Below are 16089 nucleotides of genomic sequence, written 5' to 3' on the forward strand. Positions count from 1 at the left end.
TCTGAGGGGTAAACCCAAAAAAAATCCACTCTTGCCCAAAAATTAGTTGCAGGTCCAAATGTCAGTTTTTTTTTTTTATTCCCCTCTTGCCCTTGGACGGGACATGCTGACGTTTTCCTGAAAAAAAAAATGTCTGGTAAATAAAATAATTTACCAGTACACGAAAAATTCAAAGTTTCAAAATTTTTTGAAAATTTGAAATTTTCAAACGAAATTTCAAATTCCCGGGCAAATTTTGAAATTTTTTTGAAAATTTTAAATTCCCGCCCAGCAAAAGTGTCTAGTACAGAAAAAAATTTCCAGTAAATAAAATAATTTCCCGGTCACAAATTTTTTTTTTCGAAGTTTTGAAATTTTCAAACGAAAATTCAAATTCCCGCCCAAATTTTCAAATTTTTTTACGAAATTTCAAATTCCTGCCCAGCAAAAATGTCTAGTACAGAAAAAAATTTCCAGTAAATAAAATAATTTACCAAAAAAAATTGCGTTTCCCGGGAATTTTTCGGTGGTTGTTTCGTAATTTTCTGAACAGTACACATTCTGATGGACGGGTTGTCAGATTATTTTTCAGAAAAAAATCGTTTCCCGAGAATTTTCGATGGCAATTTTGTAATTTTCGATGGCATGAACGGTAATACTTTATTTTCTAAGGGCCCTTTACGTAATTTTGACCCCCCAAACTGACACATTGGACCTCCTTTACATTTTTAGGCAACTTTGGGTGGGATTTTCATTTTGGCCCCCTTTTTGGACCAATGGCCCAACCCCTCACTATTTCGTGGATCATTAATTAATAGAATTAAAAGTGAAGTTCTATACCAAAATATTCTCGTGTTCAATGGTGTGGTAAGTGAGGTAGGTTTTAGTAGGCGGGCCATCAAACTTAATGTCTCTTTCCCTACCAAAAATGTTATTCTGTTCGACCTTTACACGGGTTGGATCCCCACTGGTTTAGAGAACCCGATCTTTTTGTAGAATTTCATCGTTTCTACTTAATAAAACAGATTTTTTCTTTCGAATCGATTATCATCTTTTTTTCAGAATTCGTTCAAATTGAAACGTATAACAAATTCTCATAACAATATACTATACAGGGTCTCTTTTGATGTTTTGTCAGTTGATTTTGAGTTAGATTTTCACAAATTTAATAAATCTCTATATATGTACGACCAATAATAAAGCGATACAGAATTGTGTTTTCGACATAAATTATCCTTCACACAGATAGAAGTTTAAATTATTATCATACACCATTATAAGAATGAAGAAGAGAGAGAGAGAAATCAAAGTAAGCTTTGCCCTATAAACAGCATGTTTCCAAAGCACAACAGCAACAAAGAGCAGCACAACTGTTCAAACATCAAATAAATCAAACAGAAACATCTGAGTCAGTCTCATCTTTTCATCATCATAAACTTTTGAAAACAGGAAGCTAGTTTATAACTTTATAAAACTATTTAAGAACATACCATCCTCTTATAAATGAGAAACAATCAGAATCGTCTGGGTTTTGCTCGTAGATGGGAACCGGGGGTGGCTGGTTGTATCTGAAGTAACCTTGGTATCCAGACGGTGGTGGGTACCCTTCATACGCCGGCAATGGTGGTGGTTGTGGAGGATAAGGTGCTGAATATCCTGCAGCAAAAAAAGGAATTAGACTAAAGTCAAAATTGAAACTTGAAACTGAGATGACTAGAAATATAAGATTCAAAAACCAAGCAGATCAAAAGAGAAGATGATGATGATACCTGGAGGTGGGTAGGTCTCAACTACAATCTGCTGATAACTCATCTTCTCAACTTCCGAATTGCAGATCCAAGTAAAAAATAATTATAATTCGGAAATGCAGATATGGGGACCGAGTGTTAGTAGCTGTTGATATAGTTTGGGAGTCTGGGGGGAGAGGAAGACCAGTAGGTGAAGCTGAGTTTCCAGATAATACCTTCTTTTTTGTTGAATGGTGGTTGATTTGCGGATTACTCTGCCGATTTCGGCAATGTTTAACTACTGTGAAGTTCTGTTCGTTAAGTACTATTACTCAAACAAGTCGAAATGAGGTAATTCTAAATACTAATGGAACCATCCATGAACAAGAGTTCAAATTTTATTTAGAATTTATTTCCAACACAACTGTTCTTTATTTACATAAGCTTAGAAGCATTTATATGTATACATATATAGATAGGTGGATGTAGAGAGAGAGAGAGAGAGAGAGAGAGAGAGATTCTAAACCCCGCAGCAGCAACAATGCTCCAAGCAACAACACTCCTCCAACACGCCACAACAGCAAAGCGCGGCACAACTGTTGGAAGAAAAATGTACCAAGAAGTATGCATCAATCTCATAATCTTAACCACAGAAACATGAAACCCAGTTTTCCTAACCAGCAAACTAAAATCCATTTTAAGGTTTCAGACCCATATCAAGATGATTCAGGTGAATGGTGGCAGCAATTTACTCACCATTTAGATTTTAATCATTGGAAATCAAACTATTCTAAATGAGAAACAACCAGAGCACCAAAGCCTATCAAAAGATATAGATTGAGATAAAATATTTATATACGTACCAATCTTTTAGAAAGGATAGACAACAGCATTCCTCTGGCTCCTTCTGATATGGAAATGGAGGGGGGGACGACCTATCACTGAAGTAACCCTGGTATCCAGTTGGAGGGAATGTTTCGTACATCGGTGGTGGTTGTGGAGGATAAGGTGCTTCATTGCCTGAAAAATATAGAAATAATTACCGCTCCAAACTTCATTGACGTAATATTGCTAATGGAATAATATACAGGATGACAAATACCAGGCAGTGAGTAATTTTCCACGATAATCTGTCCATAACTCATTGCCTTGTTAATCAACAACAATTGTCGAACTTCAGAACTGTAGAAAGAGAAAGAGACGAGGAATGGGAGTGTTAGTGGTTGTTATACTGCAGATTGGAAGACCATTTGGTGAGTTTACAATTTTTTATGACAGTAGGACAATGGTGAAGATATTAAAACCAGTACTGGTATGTCAAAATATGATTGTCTGCTACTACTACTTACCAACAACAACCCTGGAATCTAAAGTGCCCAGTCAGAGAAGGATATGATTGTCAGTCATCGAGTAATGTTCACTCGAATTATTAGGGATACTCACAGTTGAATGAGACTTTCCTGATTATGTTGACAGTCATAAACTATCTTTAAGTTCTAGCTTATAACACTAGATGGTGGTTGAGCTGAGGACTATGCAACTCATTTTAACCCAGTTTAACAAAGGAAATCTAATTAGAGCTAACACTTTTATACCTGAATCCAGGATAAAATTTGACTCGTTTTTGCTTCTGTCGGGCGAAGGTGACTCCTCACATAGAACATCCATCAGGTCAGCATAATAGCACTATCATTGTTTCACGCTGACAATGGGAAGCAAATAAGCAAACTCCTCAAGAAGGCCAAACTTAGTAACATTCTCTAGAAAAAGAGAAACTATAATTTTACTAGGAGCAACATTATTGACCACAGTTTCATGCATCAAATTAACTGCTTCCTTTATCTCGCCTAACTGACAAAATCCCTGCAAAATGGAATTATATCCAACTACATTTTGGTGCAAACCCTTCACCATCATCCTGCTAAGAATCACTTTCGAATCTTCCGATTGCTCATTGTTATAATACCCTTTCACAAAAGAAGAATACACCATAAAATCGGCTTCGATCCCTGACTCATCCATCAATTTCAAAAAATATTCTGCATCTCGTAGTCTCCCTATTTTGCACTGTGAATCTATAATTGTACCACAAGTAATCACATCCAGTTTCATCCCTTCAGTAATCATCTTTTGAACTAGGACCAAAGCTCTGTCAATGTTCCCGACTCGACATAAACCATGCACTAGAGTATTATAAGTTTCTACATTTGGTGCAGGACCCTGTAGTTCCATTTCCTGCAGTAGTTCTTGAGCATCTTTAACCTGTCCAATTTTGCAAAATCCGACAACCAATGTATTATAAGTAATGACATCAGGCCTGCATCCTTCATCTTCAAGTTTATGTAAAAGTTCTTTCGCTTCTTCCATTTTTCCACTTTTGCATATCCCACAAATTACTACATTAGACACGACAATATTATTCCCAAGTCCTCTATCTCGCATGAGTTGGAAGAGCTGAATGGCATCATCCACTCTACCCGCTCTACAGAGCCCATTAATCAAAGTACTGTATGTGAACTCATTAGGTTGTAAACCTTGTCTGATCATCGTACCTAACAATTCTAAGGCCTTCTCTAAATGCCCGCCTTTACAAAGGTTGCCCATGAGGCCTGTGTAAGTAACTACATTCGGACTAATCCCATGGTTTAACATCTCAGTAAGCATTTCCGTAGTTTCCTTCCAATGCTTTTCAGCGGAAAACCCGTGAATCAAAGCCGTGTAAGTTTGAACATTAGGCCGGCACCCATTTTCCGACATCTCGGATAAAAGCTTTTTGGCTTCACCAAATGACTTTTGCTTACATAACCCATCTATAAGAGCTGTGTATGCTTGCACATTAGGTTTAATACCCACCTTACCCATACTATAAAAAACCAATTTTCCTGCTTTAATCTTACCTTCTCTACAAAAACCAGCTAAAAGTATATTAAATGTAGTTAATGAAGGCCTTAATCTCAACCTAAACATTTCATTTAACAAATCAAAACCATCTTCAAATCTTGACAAACTACATAAACTACAAATAATAATAGTGTAAGTTCTATCGTTCGGAAGCGGGCCTTCTGCTTTCATCCGACGAACAATTTCTAGGGCATCATTAATTTTATTCTCTTTACATAAACCCTTAATAAGGGTATTAAAAGTAACTATACTAGGTGAAAAATTAAGAGCTGTAATTTCATCGAACACTTGACGTGCAAGATCATTTCTTTGGGTTTCACAATAACAATTCATGATTGTATTGAGTGTAATCAAATCAGGAGAAACCCCATGAACCCTAATTCTATTGTATAAAGACAATGTTGCTTCAAATTTATTGGCTTTAATAAGAGAAGATAAAACATAATTACAGGATTTGATTGAGGGTAATTTGGACTTTGCCTCTAGAGATTGGTTAAGAAGAAAAACAGCTTCATCTATCATGCCGGATTTACAGTAAGATTCAATGAGGTCATTAGGGTGAGGTTGGTGGAGTTTGGAAACTGAGTGAAGTGAATAGTAAGTGGGAAATTGAATTCTGGGAATTGGGAATCGAAGGGAATTTTTAATAGTGGGAGCTATTTTCATTGATTAATCTATCTAGAACATTAGGAAGAGAGAGATGGTAGAGAGAGAGAGAGATGTGAAACTGGAACGATTTTCTCACCGCCAAAACTGTTAGACGGAGTCTTTTGAAAGAGAGAAATTGTCTATGGTTCCGAGAGCTGCTTGGGCTATTTAGAGAGCTTAAAATTTCTTTAGATAACGGGAGAATTACTGAAATCCTCCTTTTCATAACACATTACTAAAACCTCCACCTTTTCATAATACACTTACTGGAACCCCTTTTCATAATACACTTACTAAAACCCCCACCTTTTCATAACATACATTACTAAAACCTCACCTTTTTATGAAAATGTGGGGGTTTGAGTAAGTGTATTATGAAAAGGTAGGGGTTTTAGTAATGTATATTATGCAAAGGTGGGGGTTTTAATAATTATTAATTAAAAGTGAGGGTTTCAGTAATGTTTATTATGAAAAGGTGGGGGTTTCAGTAATTCTCCCTTAGATAATAAAATCATATTTATAGGGCTTAAAATAAATTCTATACGGATTAAATTGAAAATTCCAAAGAGGCCCTATATCTATTTCAACTCACCACAACGTCCACACGGGCCACGGTTCCCCAATCCAACAACTCCATGTCTTTCTCTCCTCTTTTTTCTATCTCTTTGTGTTGATGTTATTAAGACAAAGGTTATAGAAGAGTTTCAACTTAAAAGGGCAAGAGGCTTATAAGGACGAGAGATAGTCTTACATCTTGAGCAAGTTATGTTGCTGAAGTATACCAATACCACTTGGGGTAAGTAAAACCCATGAACCACACCAAAAATGATTCCAGAGCTCAGTGTGTGAAGGAAAACATTGTTGATGTCAGTCCCAAATTGCTTGTGGGAGGAGATGGGTGGCACTTTATAAATGTGAGGAAAAACCTCATCTCTTTGATATTGTGAACTCAAGATACCCCAACTTTAGGGTATTGCCTTATATTTATATTAGAGAGAAGGCTTTACAAAGTACAATAATAATCTTGAGTATAAAGATAAATTACATAAGAATATATATATGCTAATACCCCCCCTCAAGCCGAATGTCCAGGTACTAATGAGAGCTTGATGTTGAGTTCTCTAAACCTCGGTCCAGGTAGCCCCTTAGTAAAGATATCGGATATTTGTTAATCTCCTGGAATGTATTGAACTTTTAACGTACCACTCTTCACTTGTTCTCGGACATAATGAAAATCAATAGCAACGTGCTTCGTACGAGAGTGTAGAATAGGATTAACTGTTAAGTAAGTTGTACTTAGATTATCACAATAGATTATAGGTGTACTGGGTTGCCTATAGCCTAATTCTGTTAGAAGATTCTTTAACCACACCACTTCTGTTGTTGCTAGGGCCACGGCCCGATATTCCGCCTCTGTGGACGAGCGAGCCACAGTGGGCTGGGTCTTAGAAGCCCAAGCTATCAAGTTGGGACCAAGAAAAATGCTATAGCCAGACGTCGACCTTCTATCGTCTGGGGACCCAGCCCAGTCAGCATCCGAATAGCCTATGATGGGTAGTGACGTGGCTCGCCGGAAACAGATACCGTGAGAAATAGTCCCCTTGAGATAGCGTAAGATTCTTTTCGCCGCCGTTAAGTGAACAGTCGTCGGAGTAGCCATGAATTTCGAAACTTGGTTAACAGCGTAAGCAATATCAGGCCTAGTCAGAGTTAAGTATTGAAGAGCTCCGACAATACTTCGAAAATGTTGAGGATTAGGCAAGATTTCACCATCGGATTTAGACAACTTTGTACCAGAGAGAACAGGGGTATGAACTGGTTTGGAATCAAATAACCCAAATCTCTTCAACAGATCATTCGTATATTTTTGTTGAGTTAAGACTAATGAATCACTCTTTCTGGTTGCTTCCATTCCTAGAAAGTAGCTTAACGAACCAAGGTCTGTCATCTCAAATGTGTCTTTTAACCGAGAAATTAGCTTTGTTAATAACGAACTTGAAGAACCAGTAACCAAGATGTCGTCAACATAGAGAAGTAATATGATAAGATCATTAGCCGAACGATAAAAGAACATAGAAGGATCTGAAATCGACTGTGTAAACCCAAAACGAAGAAGACAACTGCTAAATCGATAGTGCCAAGCCCTAGGAGCTTGTTTGAGGCCATAAATGGCCTTATGAAGCTTGCAGACATGAGTAGGGAAGGATTTGTTCTCGAAGCCCTTTGGTTGAGTCATGTAAACAGACTCTATAAGATCACCATTCAAAAACGCATTCTTAACATCTAATTGGTTGATAGTCCAATTACCTGTAACAGCAAGAGAGAGAACGGATCGAATAGTCGCCGGACGAACCACCGGACTGTAAGTCTCATCATAATCGATGCCTTGCTCTTGTGTGAAACCCCTTGCAACCAATCGAGCCTTGTACCTTTGGATTGAACCATCAGCTTTCTGTTTAACTTTATATATCCATTTACAATCGACTATATTGATGTTGGTAGGAGGAGGAACCAGAGACCATGTTCTATTTTTATGTAACGCATTTATCTCGTCCTCCATGGCCTTGATCCAGTGACCATGCTTTGAAGCTTGATGAAAAGTTGACGGTTCATCCATTGACAGTGAAGGAGAAGTAATAGAAGCAGTAGAGAGAAGAATTCTTGGTTTTCGAGTGCCATCTCGACTCCTAGTGACCATGGGATGAGTGGACGATGAAGAAATAGACGATCGATGAGGTTCATCATTAGGAATATTTGAGTTTGCTCCTGTAGTAGAGGGAATGGTTGAAGAAGATGGAATGGTTGAAGACGAAGGAATATTTTGGTCGTTAGGGTTTACAGAGGGAAAATAGGGGTTTTCTGACACGTGGTCAGAGGTTGGTGAGTTGGAAGGGACAAGGGGCTGAGAAGGAGACAGATGGACAGTGTTGTCGGTGGTAGTGGGACGATTAGGGCTAGCAGAAACGCGTGGTGATGTGGGACCACCAGCAGATACAGGACGACCAGTGAGTGGTGGAGGTGGCAGCGTACGGGTCAAAGTAGTGGGTCGTCGATGGTCAGTAGGAGGGACAGATGGACGATCAGATGAAGATAAGAAAAGAGGATCCAACGTCCAATTTAGAATGACGTTGGAATTAGGGTTTTTGAAATTGAATTTGGGGGAAACAGAAAGGGGAAAGTGTTCTTCATCAAAGAGAACATGGCGGGAAATATAAATTCGAGAAGAAGATTCATCGAGACAGCGATAGCCCTTATGATTAGGGCTATAACCAATGAAGATACAAGGCTTCGATTTCATATCCAATTTTGTGGTTCGATAGGGTGATAGAAGAGGATAACATCGACACCCAAATGATCGAAGTTCATTGTAATTGGGTTTAATCTTGAGAAGCTTTTCAAAAGGAGAAAGACCATTAATGGTAGAGCTTGGTAACCGATTAATGGTATATATAGCCGTTTGAAAGGCATCTGGCCAGAAGGTTTGAGGAAGAGAAGATTGATGAAGAAGTGTGATAGATGTCTCAACCAGATGCCTGATCTTACGCTCAGCAACCCCATTTTGCTGTGGGGTGTGAGGGCAAGATCGTCTATGATGAATGCCATTAGAGACAAGAAAGTCAGAGAAGGCAGAGCTGACATACTCGCCGCTTCCATCAGTCTGTAGGACTTTAATGGGATGATCAAATTGCTTTTCCACAAATAGTTTGAAGTTTTGAAAATGCATTTGAACCTCTGATTTTGATTTCAAAAAGTAAATCCAAGTGAAACGAGTATAATCATCAATGAGAAGCAAAACATATCGATGACCAGATGGAGAGGTAATTGGGGATGGTCCCCAAAGATCAGAGTGTACAAGTTCATTAGGTGCAGAAGAATGATGCTCAACAGAAATAAAAGGAAGTCTATGATGTTTGCCTGAAATGCAACTTGAACATTTAATAGATTTTGATTTCATTACAGACTTTTTCAATGGTAATACATTGTTCTTGATGACAGAATTAAAAATTAAGTGATGAGGGTGAGCTAAACGGCGATGCCAGACTTCAGAGGTAGCTGATGGAGTGTATGACAGAGATGAAGCAAAAAGGGATGTTGGAGTTGAAGTGGCTTTGATTGGGGAGACTCGGAAAAGATCATCAGCAATTGTTCCCACGAGGAGAATCTTCCCTGAGGGAATGTCCTGAACATAGAAGCCAAGACGATGGAAGACAACAAAACAATTAAAATCTCGAAGAAGATGAGACACAGAGATGAGGTTCTTTTTGAAGGATGGAACAATGAGAACATTCTTAAGAGTAAAACCAGTAGAAGGAAGAGAAATATTTTGTATACCTGACACAGGAGTGACATTACCAGTGCCCACCATGACATGTTCAGGTAGAGGAGCTTCTGATCGAGATGAAGTGGATGCAACATCAGAAGAGATGTGCATAGTTGCTCCTGAGTCTATATACCAGTTAGGATCGGTAGAAACAGAGTCAACTCCCATGGAGGCAAAAGAACGAGCAATATCATTAATTTGAGGTAAGCTAAAGCACTGGCGAGCTGTGTGACCATTTTTGCCACAGTATTGACAAACAACTACATGAGGAGGAGGACCAAGAACAGAGGAGGAGTTTCGAGAATACCCTCCCCTGTTGGAGTAGCCTCCTCTGTTTGAACCTCGATAACCACCTCTATTTGAGGAACGACCTCTGTTACCACGAGAAGAAGAAAAGGTGGGAGGTCGAGGAGTATAAGTTGGTTGAGTGAGAAGAGCTGTGAGTTGGACATTTTGAGTTTTGAGAAGGTCAAGCCGAAACTCTTGAGTTAATAGAAGAGAATGAAGCTCAGCTGAAGAAGGGGGAACAAGTCGAGTAGTAATGGATGTTACAAATCCTTCAAAATCTGGTCCTAAGCCAGATAGAATAACAAGAACAAGTTCTGAATCAGAAACAGGGTGACCAACTGCAGCTAGAGAGTCAGAAATCGACTTAATACGAAGAAGGTATTCAGTAATGGAGAGAGTGCCCTTCTTAGTGGTTTGGAGTTGCAGTTTCAAGTTCATTAACCTAGCAGAGTTAATGGAAGAAAAGTTTCTTTCAAGGGAATCCCAAACAGCCTTTGAAGAAGTAAGACCAAGAACATGGCTAAGAACAGGTTCTGTAAGGGTGGCATTAAGCCATGAAAGCAGCATTTGGTCAATCCTATACCAAAATACAAAGTCAGGATTAGGCAAAGGTGATGAAGAAGATTCAGAGGGAGCAGGGAGGAACTCTGGAGGAGGTGGATAAGTTCCATTGACGAATTTGTAGAGATCTTGAGAGTGAAGGATTGGAAGGAGTTGGCTCTTCCACAAGAGGTAGTTGGTGTTATCTAGTTTGATAGAAACAAGGTGAGAAATGTTGGTGATGTTAGGAATGAAGGAGTTGAAGGAGATGTCCTTCGACCAAGGTGACAATGCGAATAATTTGTCGGATAGGATAATTGATGTGGAAGATCATCAAGTCCGATTGATTTAGGGATCGTAGAGTTGTAGCTAGAGACCAACTACGATCGTCGAATTACGAAGTAATTCGCGGCTAACTTCGATCGGATCCTACAACGGGTTACACATAAGAGTGACAAATTGATCTAGGATATGACTAGTGGGAGTAAGATATAATCATGGGAGTGTCCCATAAACATATCTCATAGGCCTAAAAAGGAATTAGGCAAAGATAGTACAAAAAGGCCAAAAACAGGGTTTTTGGGCCTTAGCCGATTCGGGCACTTTTAGGGCTCGGATTGGGCTGATTTTTGGAGGGACGTTTCCTTATGTTATGAACATTAAATCTGCCAATTTTGGCTGGGTTTGGACGTCATCTCCTTAGGGAATTGAGAAAATACCAATAGTTGCTATTTTCGACTATTTCCCTAAATCTTATTCTAAAGGGTGTTTTAGGAAACCTAAAAGGAGGTGGATTCTTATTAGGGTTCTATATAAACACTCTTAGGGCAGAGAATAAGGTGTGGAATTTCTCTATAAGCTTTCTTACTCTACCACATCAAGTAGAGAGGAGAAAGTGAGCTAATTCCCATTACTATCAATCTAGTCAAAGAAGAAGGTGTTCTTCTTTCCAACCACCATTGGTGTGCTAGCTATACAACAAGCTGGGAGATCAAATTGATTGCTCGTGTCCCAAGTAGAGGAGCTACACTTGAAGCTCTTGGTCTTCTTCAATCAATTCAACTAGTTCGAGGGAAAAGCGATTAAGGTAATCTACTATCTCCATTAGATTAATTACTAGTTTTGCATGTGATCCTGGGAATACTAGTGTAGACATTATATGTCTTATTTCCGCTATAAACACTAGTAAAAGGGTTTAAAACCCTACAGTGGTATCAGAGCCTCTTGCAATTAACTAGTTTTTGCTAAGAATCGAACTAGTTCACATTGGATATGATTGATAGTTTAATAAATTGAGTTTATAAAAGTATTTTAAAAGTGTTTTAAAAATTATTTAAACTCACAATTTGATATTATTGAATGGGATTCAATGAATTTCAAATTGAGAATCAAATTGTTAAAAGTGTTTTAAAAAGTCTCAATTTGATTGAATTTCAAACTAATCCATGCTTGATTAAATTGATAGTTATGTTTAAAAAGATTTTAAACATAAAATTTGATTAATTTTGAATTGGATTCAAAGATTTTTCAAAATTGATTTCAAAATTGTTCTTTGAAAAATTTCAAAAACCTAGACTTTGATTCAAAATTGGTTTGATTAAGAGTTGTTTTTAAGTTTTGGAAACTTTTGAAAAACAAAAATTTGGAATTTTAGAAGTGTTCTAAAAGAAGTGTTTTGAGTTTTAGGAAACTCTCAAAACAAAAATTTGGAAATTTTTAAAAGTTTCTACAAGTTTTGTAAAATTTTATAAGTGTTCTAAAAGATTTCAAAATTTAGAAAGAGTTTTAAAATTGGAAGTTAGCAAATAAGATTTGCACAAAAAAAAATAAAAAAAAAAATTTGGAAACTAGGGTTTTAGAAACCCTAGTGTCCGGCCAGGAAGCTTCCTGGCCGGACAGAAGCTGCTGGTCGCGTCCACTGGACGCGTCCAGAGCAGCTGCTGAGACACGTCCAGGAGACGCGTCCAGCAGCTGCAACCAGATTGCCACTGGTCGCGTCTAGGACGCGTCCAGAGCAGCTGGGACGCGTCTTGGAGACGCGTCTAGGTCGAGTCTAGGACTCGACCACCAGCTGTAATGGAAGCATCTGGACGCGTCTTGGAGACGCGTCCAGAGCAGCTCGGAAGCGTCTAGGACGCGACCAGAAGCTGCACTGGTAGCTTCCTGGACGCGTCTGAGACGCGTCCAGAGCTCTCGACCAGACGCGTCTTGGAGACGCGTCTGGGAGGTTCTGGGTGTCTCAGACTAGTCCGAGACACCTAGTGCTGGTCCGGTCCAGCACCAGACGCGTCTAGGATGCGTCCGGTGCATGGACTAGCGTCCTGGCTCCGGCCAGGACGAGACCAGGCCTTGATAGGCCTCGGCCAGGACATGCCGGCCCTATGGGCCGTGCTATGTCCGGACCTTGTCCGAGCCCTTTTTGGGCTTGGGCCGGGACTTGTCTAGGACTTGTCCCGGGCTTTTTCGAGGCTTTTCGGACCACAAAAAGGGACCATCATTCGAGTGGGAGTTTTTGCCAAAATTTCTTCCGATTCCAACCAAATAATTCCAAAATCAATCCGGGCCATCCAAGGGCCCAAAACGGATTTCTCTTTAAATTGATTTATGAAATCATTAAGAATCGAACCAATATTTTTTCCGAAATTGACCCGGGCTTTCTCAAGCCCAAAACGGAGTTTTTCTTAAAGTTGATTTTAGAAATCATAAGAGATAAAACGAGAACGCACCATTAGTCGAATTCTTCGAATTTAGACTTAAGGTAGGTCATGTGACATGTGATGTCAACAAAAGTATCTCCCAAGATAATCATGCATATATAATTCTTAGCCTTGATATATTATATGATTGCATGTGTTGTGAATGCGGGAAACCAGAATGGCCATAGATTTATATCTTTATTCTTGTTTTAAGCACGGATGGGTGCATGCTTTGTAATTAATTTTAATTTCAAGTTTATACGATCTGCGAATCGTTAGAGTCTTGTAATTAGAGTTTAGGGTCAATGAGTCCATTGAAGAAAACTCAAGGATGGAATCCAAAGGCGAGTGGGAGAAATCAATGGAGGTTCAAAGATGGAGATCTAGACGAACCAAAAGGCGAAACAAGAAGAAAACCAAAGGAGATTAGATCTTCTAGGTTAGGGGCCATACTAGGATCCATATCTGCTTGATTTACTTTCTCGCGCGCATTTACTTACTTATTTACGCTTTATGTCGTGGATGTTAGTTAGGCTAAATAGTTCACTATAACAAACGCCAGACTAGCGTAAAAGTCCCCAAAACGTAATCTTGAGTAATCACCTATCCAGATTAAGACACTCGTTGCGCCCTTGTTCGAGGAAGGTGGGTCGGCCTTCGCAGAGTACCTCCTCTACCTTGGGACAATGCGGGTAGGTCTATAGAAGAGGCCTACACGTCTAAATGGTTCTACTCAACGAGATCAGCAAGAGAGTCTTGGATACTCGAGGCAAAAGGATAGATTAGTCATTCATTAATGAAATCTATCAACCGAGAGTCATAAGGTATGATCAGTGAAGTAGTTCACTCACTCGGAACGACGGAGTCAAAGGGTAGGGCCTTCGTCCGCTTTAGTCCGAAGAACTGGGGTCTTGGAATCACTTATTCAATCGGGGACGATTTTTATTGAATAATGTGGGAAAACTAAGTTTTTCAAAAACGATAACGAGTTTTAAAACTTTGCCATTTCTTTATGTAGTTTTAAGATGACACAAACGATTTCAACATTGAATCACACCTAAGGGAGGTGCTGATCCACTTCCTAGAATGGAAGAATGAATCCGAGAATAGTTCTCAGATTCAAAAGGAAGGTCACTAGAATACCCAATCCCAATGTTGACTCATACAAGAGAAGGTCAAAAGCCATTTGCAAGCAATCGTATAACATTCTCTTTGGAAAAGTAATGAATGCTAGCATAACCATTAAGACAAACTAAGGAAGAAATTCCTACAGAAGTCATAAATGGAGAGGTACGAAACCTCCAAGGCAATCTGAAAGTCATCCTAAGGGAAGACAACAGAATACATCTATCACCCAATTCAATATCGATTGAACAAAGATTGATAAAGACCTTAGATGAGTCACTCAGGTTGTTACAAACAAACTGAGCAGAACATACGGGAATATCCAGTCTAAGAAAGGTTCTTGAGATTTGGTACAAAGAATCTAAGAAAGAGATCTTGAGATTCAAAAGGGCAAAAGGATCAGTCAAGTGAGACAAACATTTGATCAAAGAAAAGCAGTTGCCGAGTACATGATCAAGAGTATTTCTCACTACTGTGAATGTTTCTAAAACAATGGCTAGACCATTTAAAAGGAAACTACCTTTAGCACCTGGAGGACAAAAGGAATGGAATTATGAATTCCAGTTCCGTATCCTTGCTAACAAAGTTAAAAACAAGTATCGTAAAATTCCTTCATCAGGTATTTAAGACCAGATGAGCGGCTCAGTGGTAGCTTAAGGGAATTACATACTTGACTAAAAGAAGTAAAGATCCAAGAGGGAGCAGAAGCAGTAATGCTAGGGATGCTGAAAGGGATCAAAGTCTTCTTTTAGACACTGATCTAGCTTAGAACTTAATAGTGATTATTTTGTTCTTCTAGAAACATATGACGTTTTAAACCAGTGGTAAAATTAACTGAAGGTTAACATTGATAATGGATAAAATCAAGAGATTCAAACTCATTAAACTTCAGCATTGTCAATTAGGTCTTAAGGACTGAATTGACAAAGTCACCCTTTTCAAAAGGCATAGAGACTGGTAATCTATTAGGACTCATACAGTGTTATGCAGACCTATAAGTTTACTTGCAGAAGCTAACGAGAGAAACTTCAAATACGTACTCTGACAACTTCATAAAGTATAGAAACGTACAAATCATAAAGTATAAGTCAGAATGTTTGAAAGGTTCAAACAAAGTACAAACCGAAGTAAAAGAATCATTTTGACAAGAGAGTTTAAGTCATCCGATTAGATTGGAGTGATAAAAACTTGAGTCAAATACTAAATAACCATCAAAGGAGTTGAGAAAACGTTTCCCAACTCGCTCCATGGAACACATCTGAGGGATGGTGGATTCAGTGGGAGTAATCGAACATTGCTATGCATAATTCGATCAAAGATGGGTTTAAGCCAGTCTTCCGAATATTTTGGGACATATTCTATAAACGATTGTTTTCACACTTACCAAAGTCCGTCTAACAGCTAAGCTTGTAAAAGCATTACAAAATTAGCTAAAGTCTGACGCAATTTCTTTTGAAAGAAATTTGGGCTTCTTCCATAACCAATCAAGAGAACAAAGTGTTTGTTGCTCATGATAGTATTCTTCTAATAATTAGCACTAATTATTACAAGAATAAGTGGGAGAAAAGTACAAGTCGATTTAATTCGATCATGAGAAAAATCATGAAGAGTCATGAAGAACAATCATGAAAACTTGTACAAGACGATTAAATTTGACCAAGAGCAACAAACTGCGGCTCCTCGGAAAAGGAAAGGTTAAAGATATGATCTTGTAAACCCACCGCACAAAAGCAAATGTCATTCGCAGGAGAACTCTCAAAGCGAGTGAAAGTGTCTCTAAAGGAATATCTCAAAGTAGTTGAGAAAATTCCAAATTGTTGTTCAAAAGCCCTGAAAGGTCAAAATAAAATCTTTAAGACTCAGA

The 16089-nt window shown here is 38.7% G+C and overlaps 1 protein-coding gene across 2 annotated transcripts; it reads right to left on the reverse strand.

Moving 5' to 3' along the window:
- Window positions 1-2086: 2086 nt before the first annotated feature.
- LOC147542407 (uncharacterized) lies at window positions 2087-5753 on the reverse strand. Of its 2 annotated transcripts, none has more exons than XM_086634293.1 (4): window positions 3302-5753; window positions 2809-2888; window positions 2570-2726; window positions 2087-2302 (listed from the first exon to the last, which is right to left on the reverse strand). In XM_086634293.1, the coding sequence occupies exon 1, from the start codon at window positions 5271-5273 to the stop codon at window positions 3396-3398; it is 1878 nt and encodes a 625-aa protein (XP_086490419.1). In that variant the 5' UTR covers window positions 5274-5753; the 3' UTR covers window positions 2087-2302; window positions 2570-2726; window positions 2809-2888; window positions 3302-3395. The 2 variants fall into 2 exon arrangements, with proteins under 2 accessions (XP_086490419.1, XP_086490420.1); XM_086634294.1 differs by having other exon boundaries at window positions 3056-5481.
- Window positions 5754-16089: the final 10336 nt, after the last annotated feature.

The sequence above is a fragment of the Eschscholzia californica genome, unplaced genomic scaffold (assembly GCF_041429995.1).
Source record: "Eschscholzia californica isolate CP2 unplaced genomic scaffold, dmEscCali1.0.p SCAF_4, whole genome shotgun sequence".
Taxonomy (NCBI): Eukaryota; Viridiplantae; Streptophyta; class Magnoliopsida; order Ranunculales; family Papaveraceae; genus Eschscholzia; species Eschscholzia californica.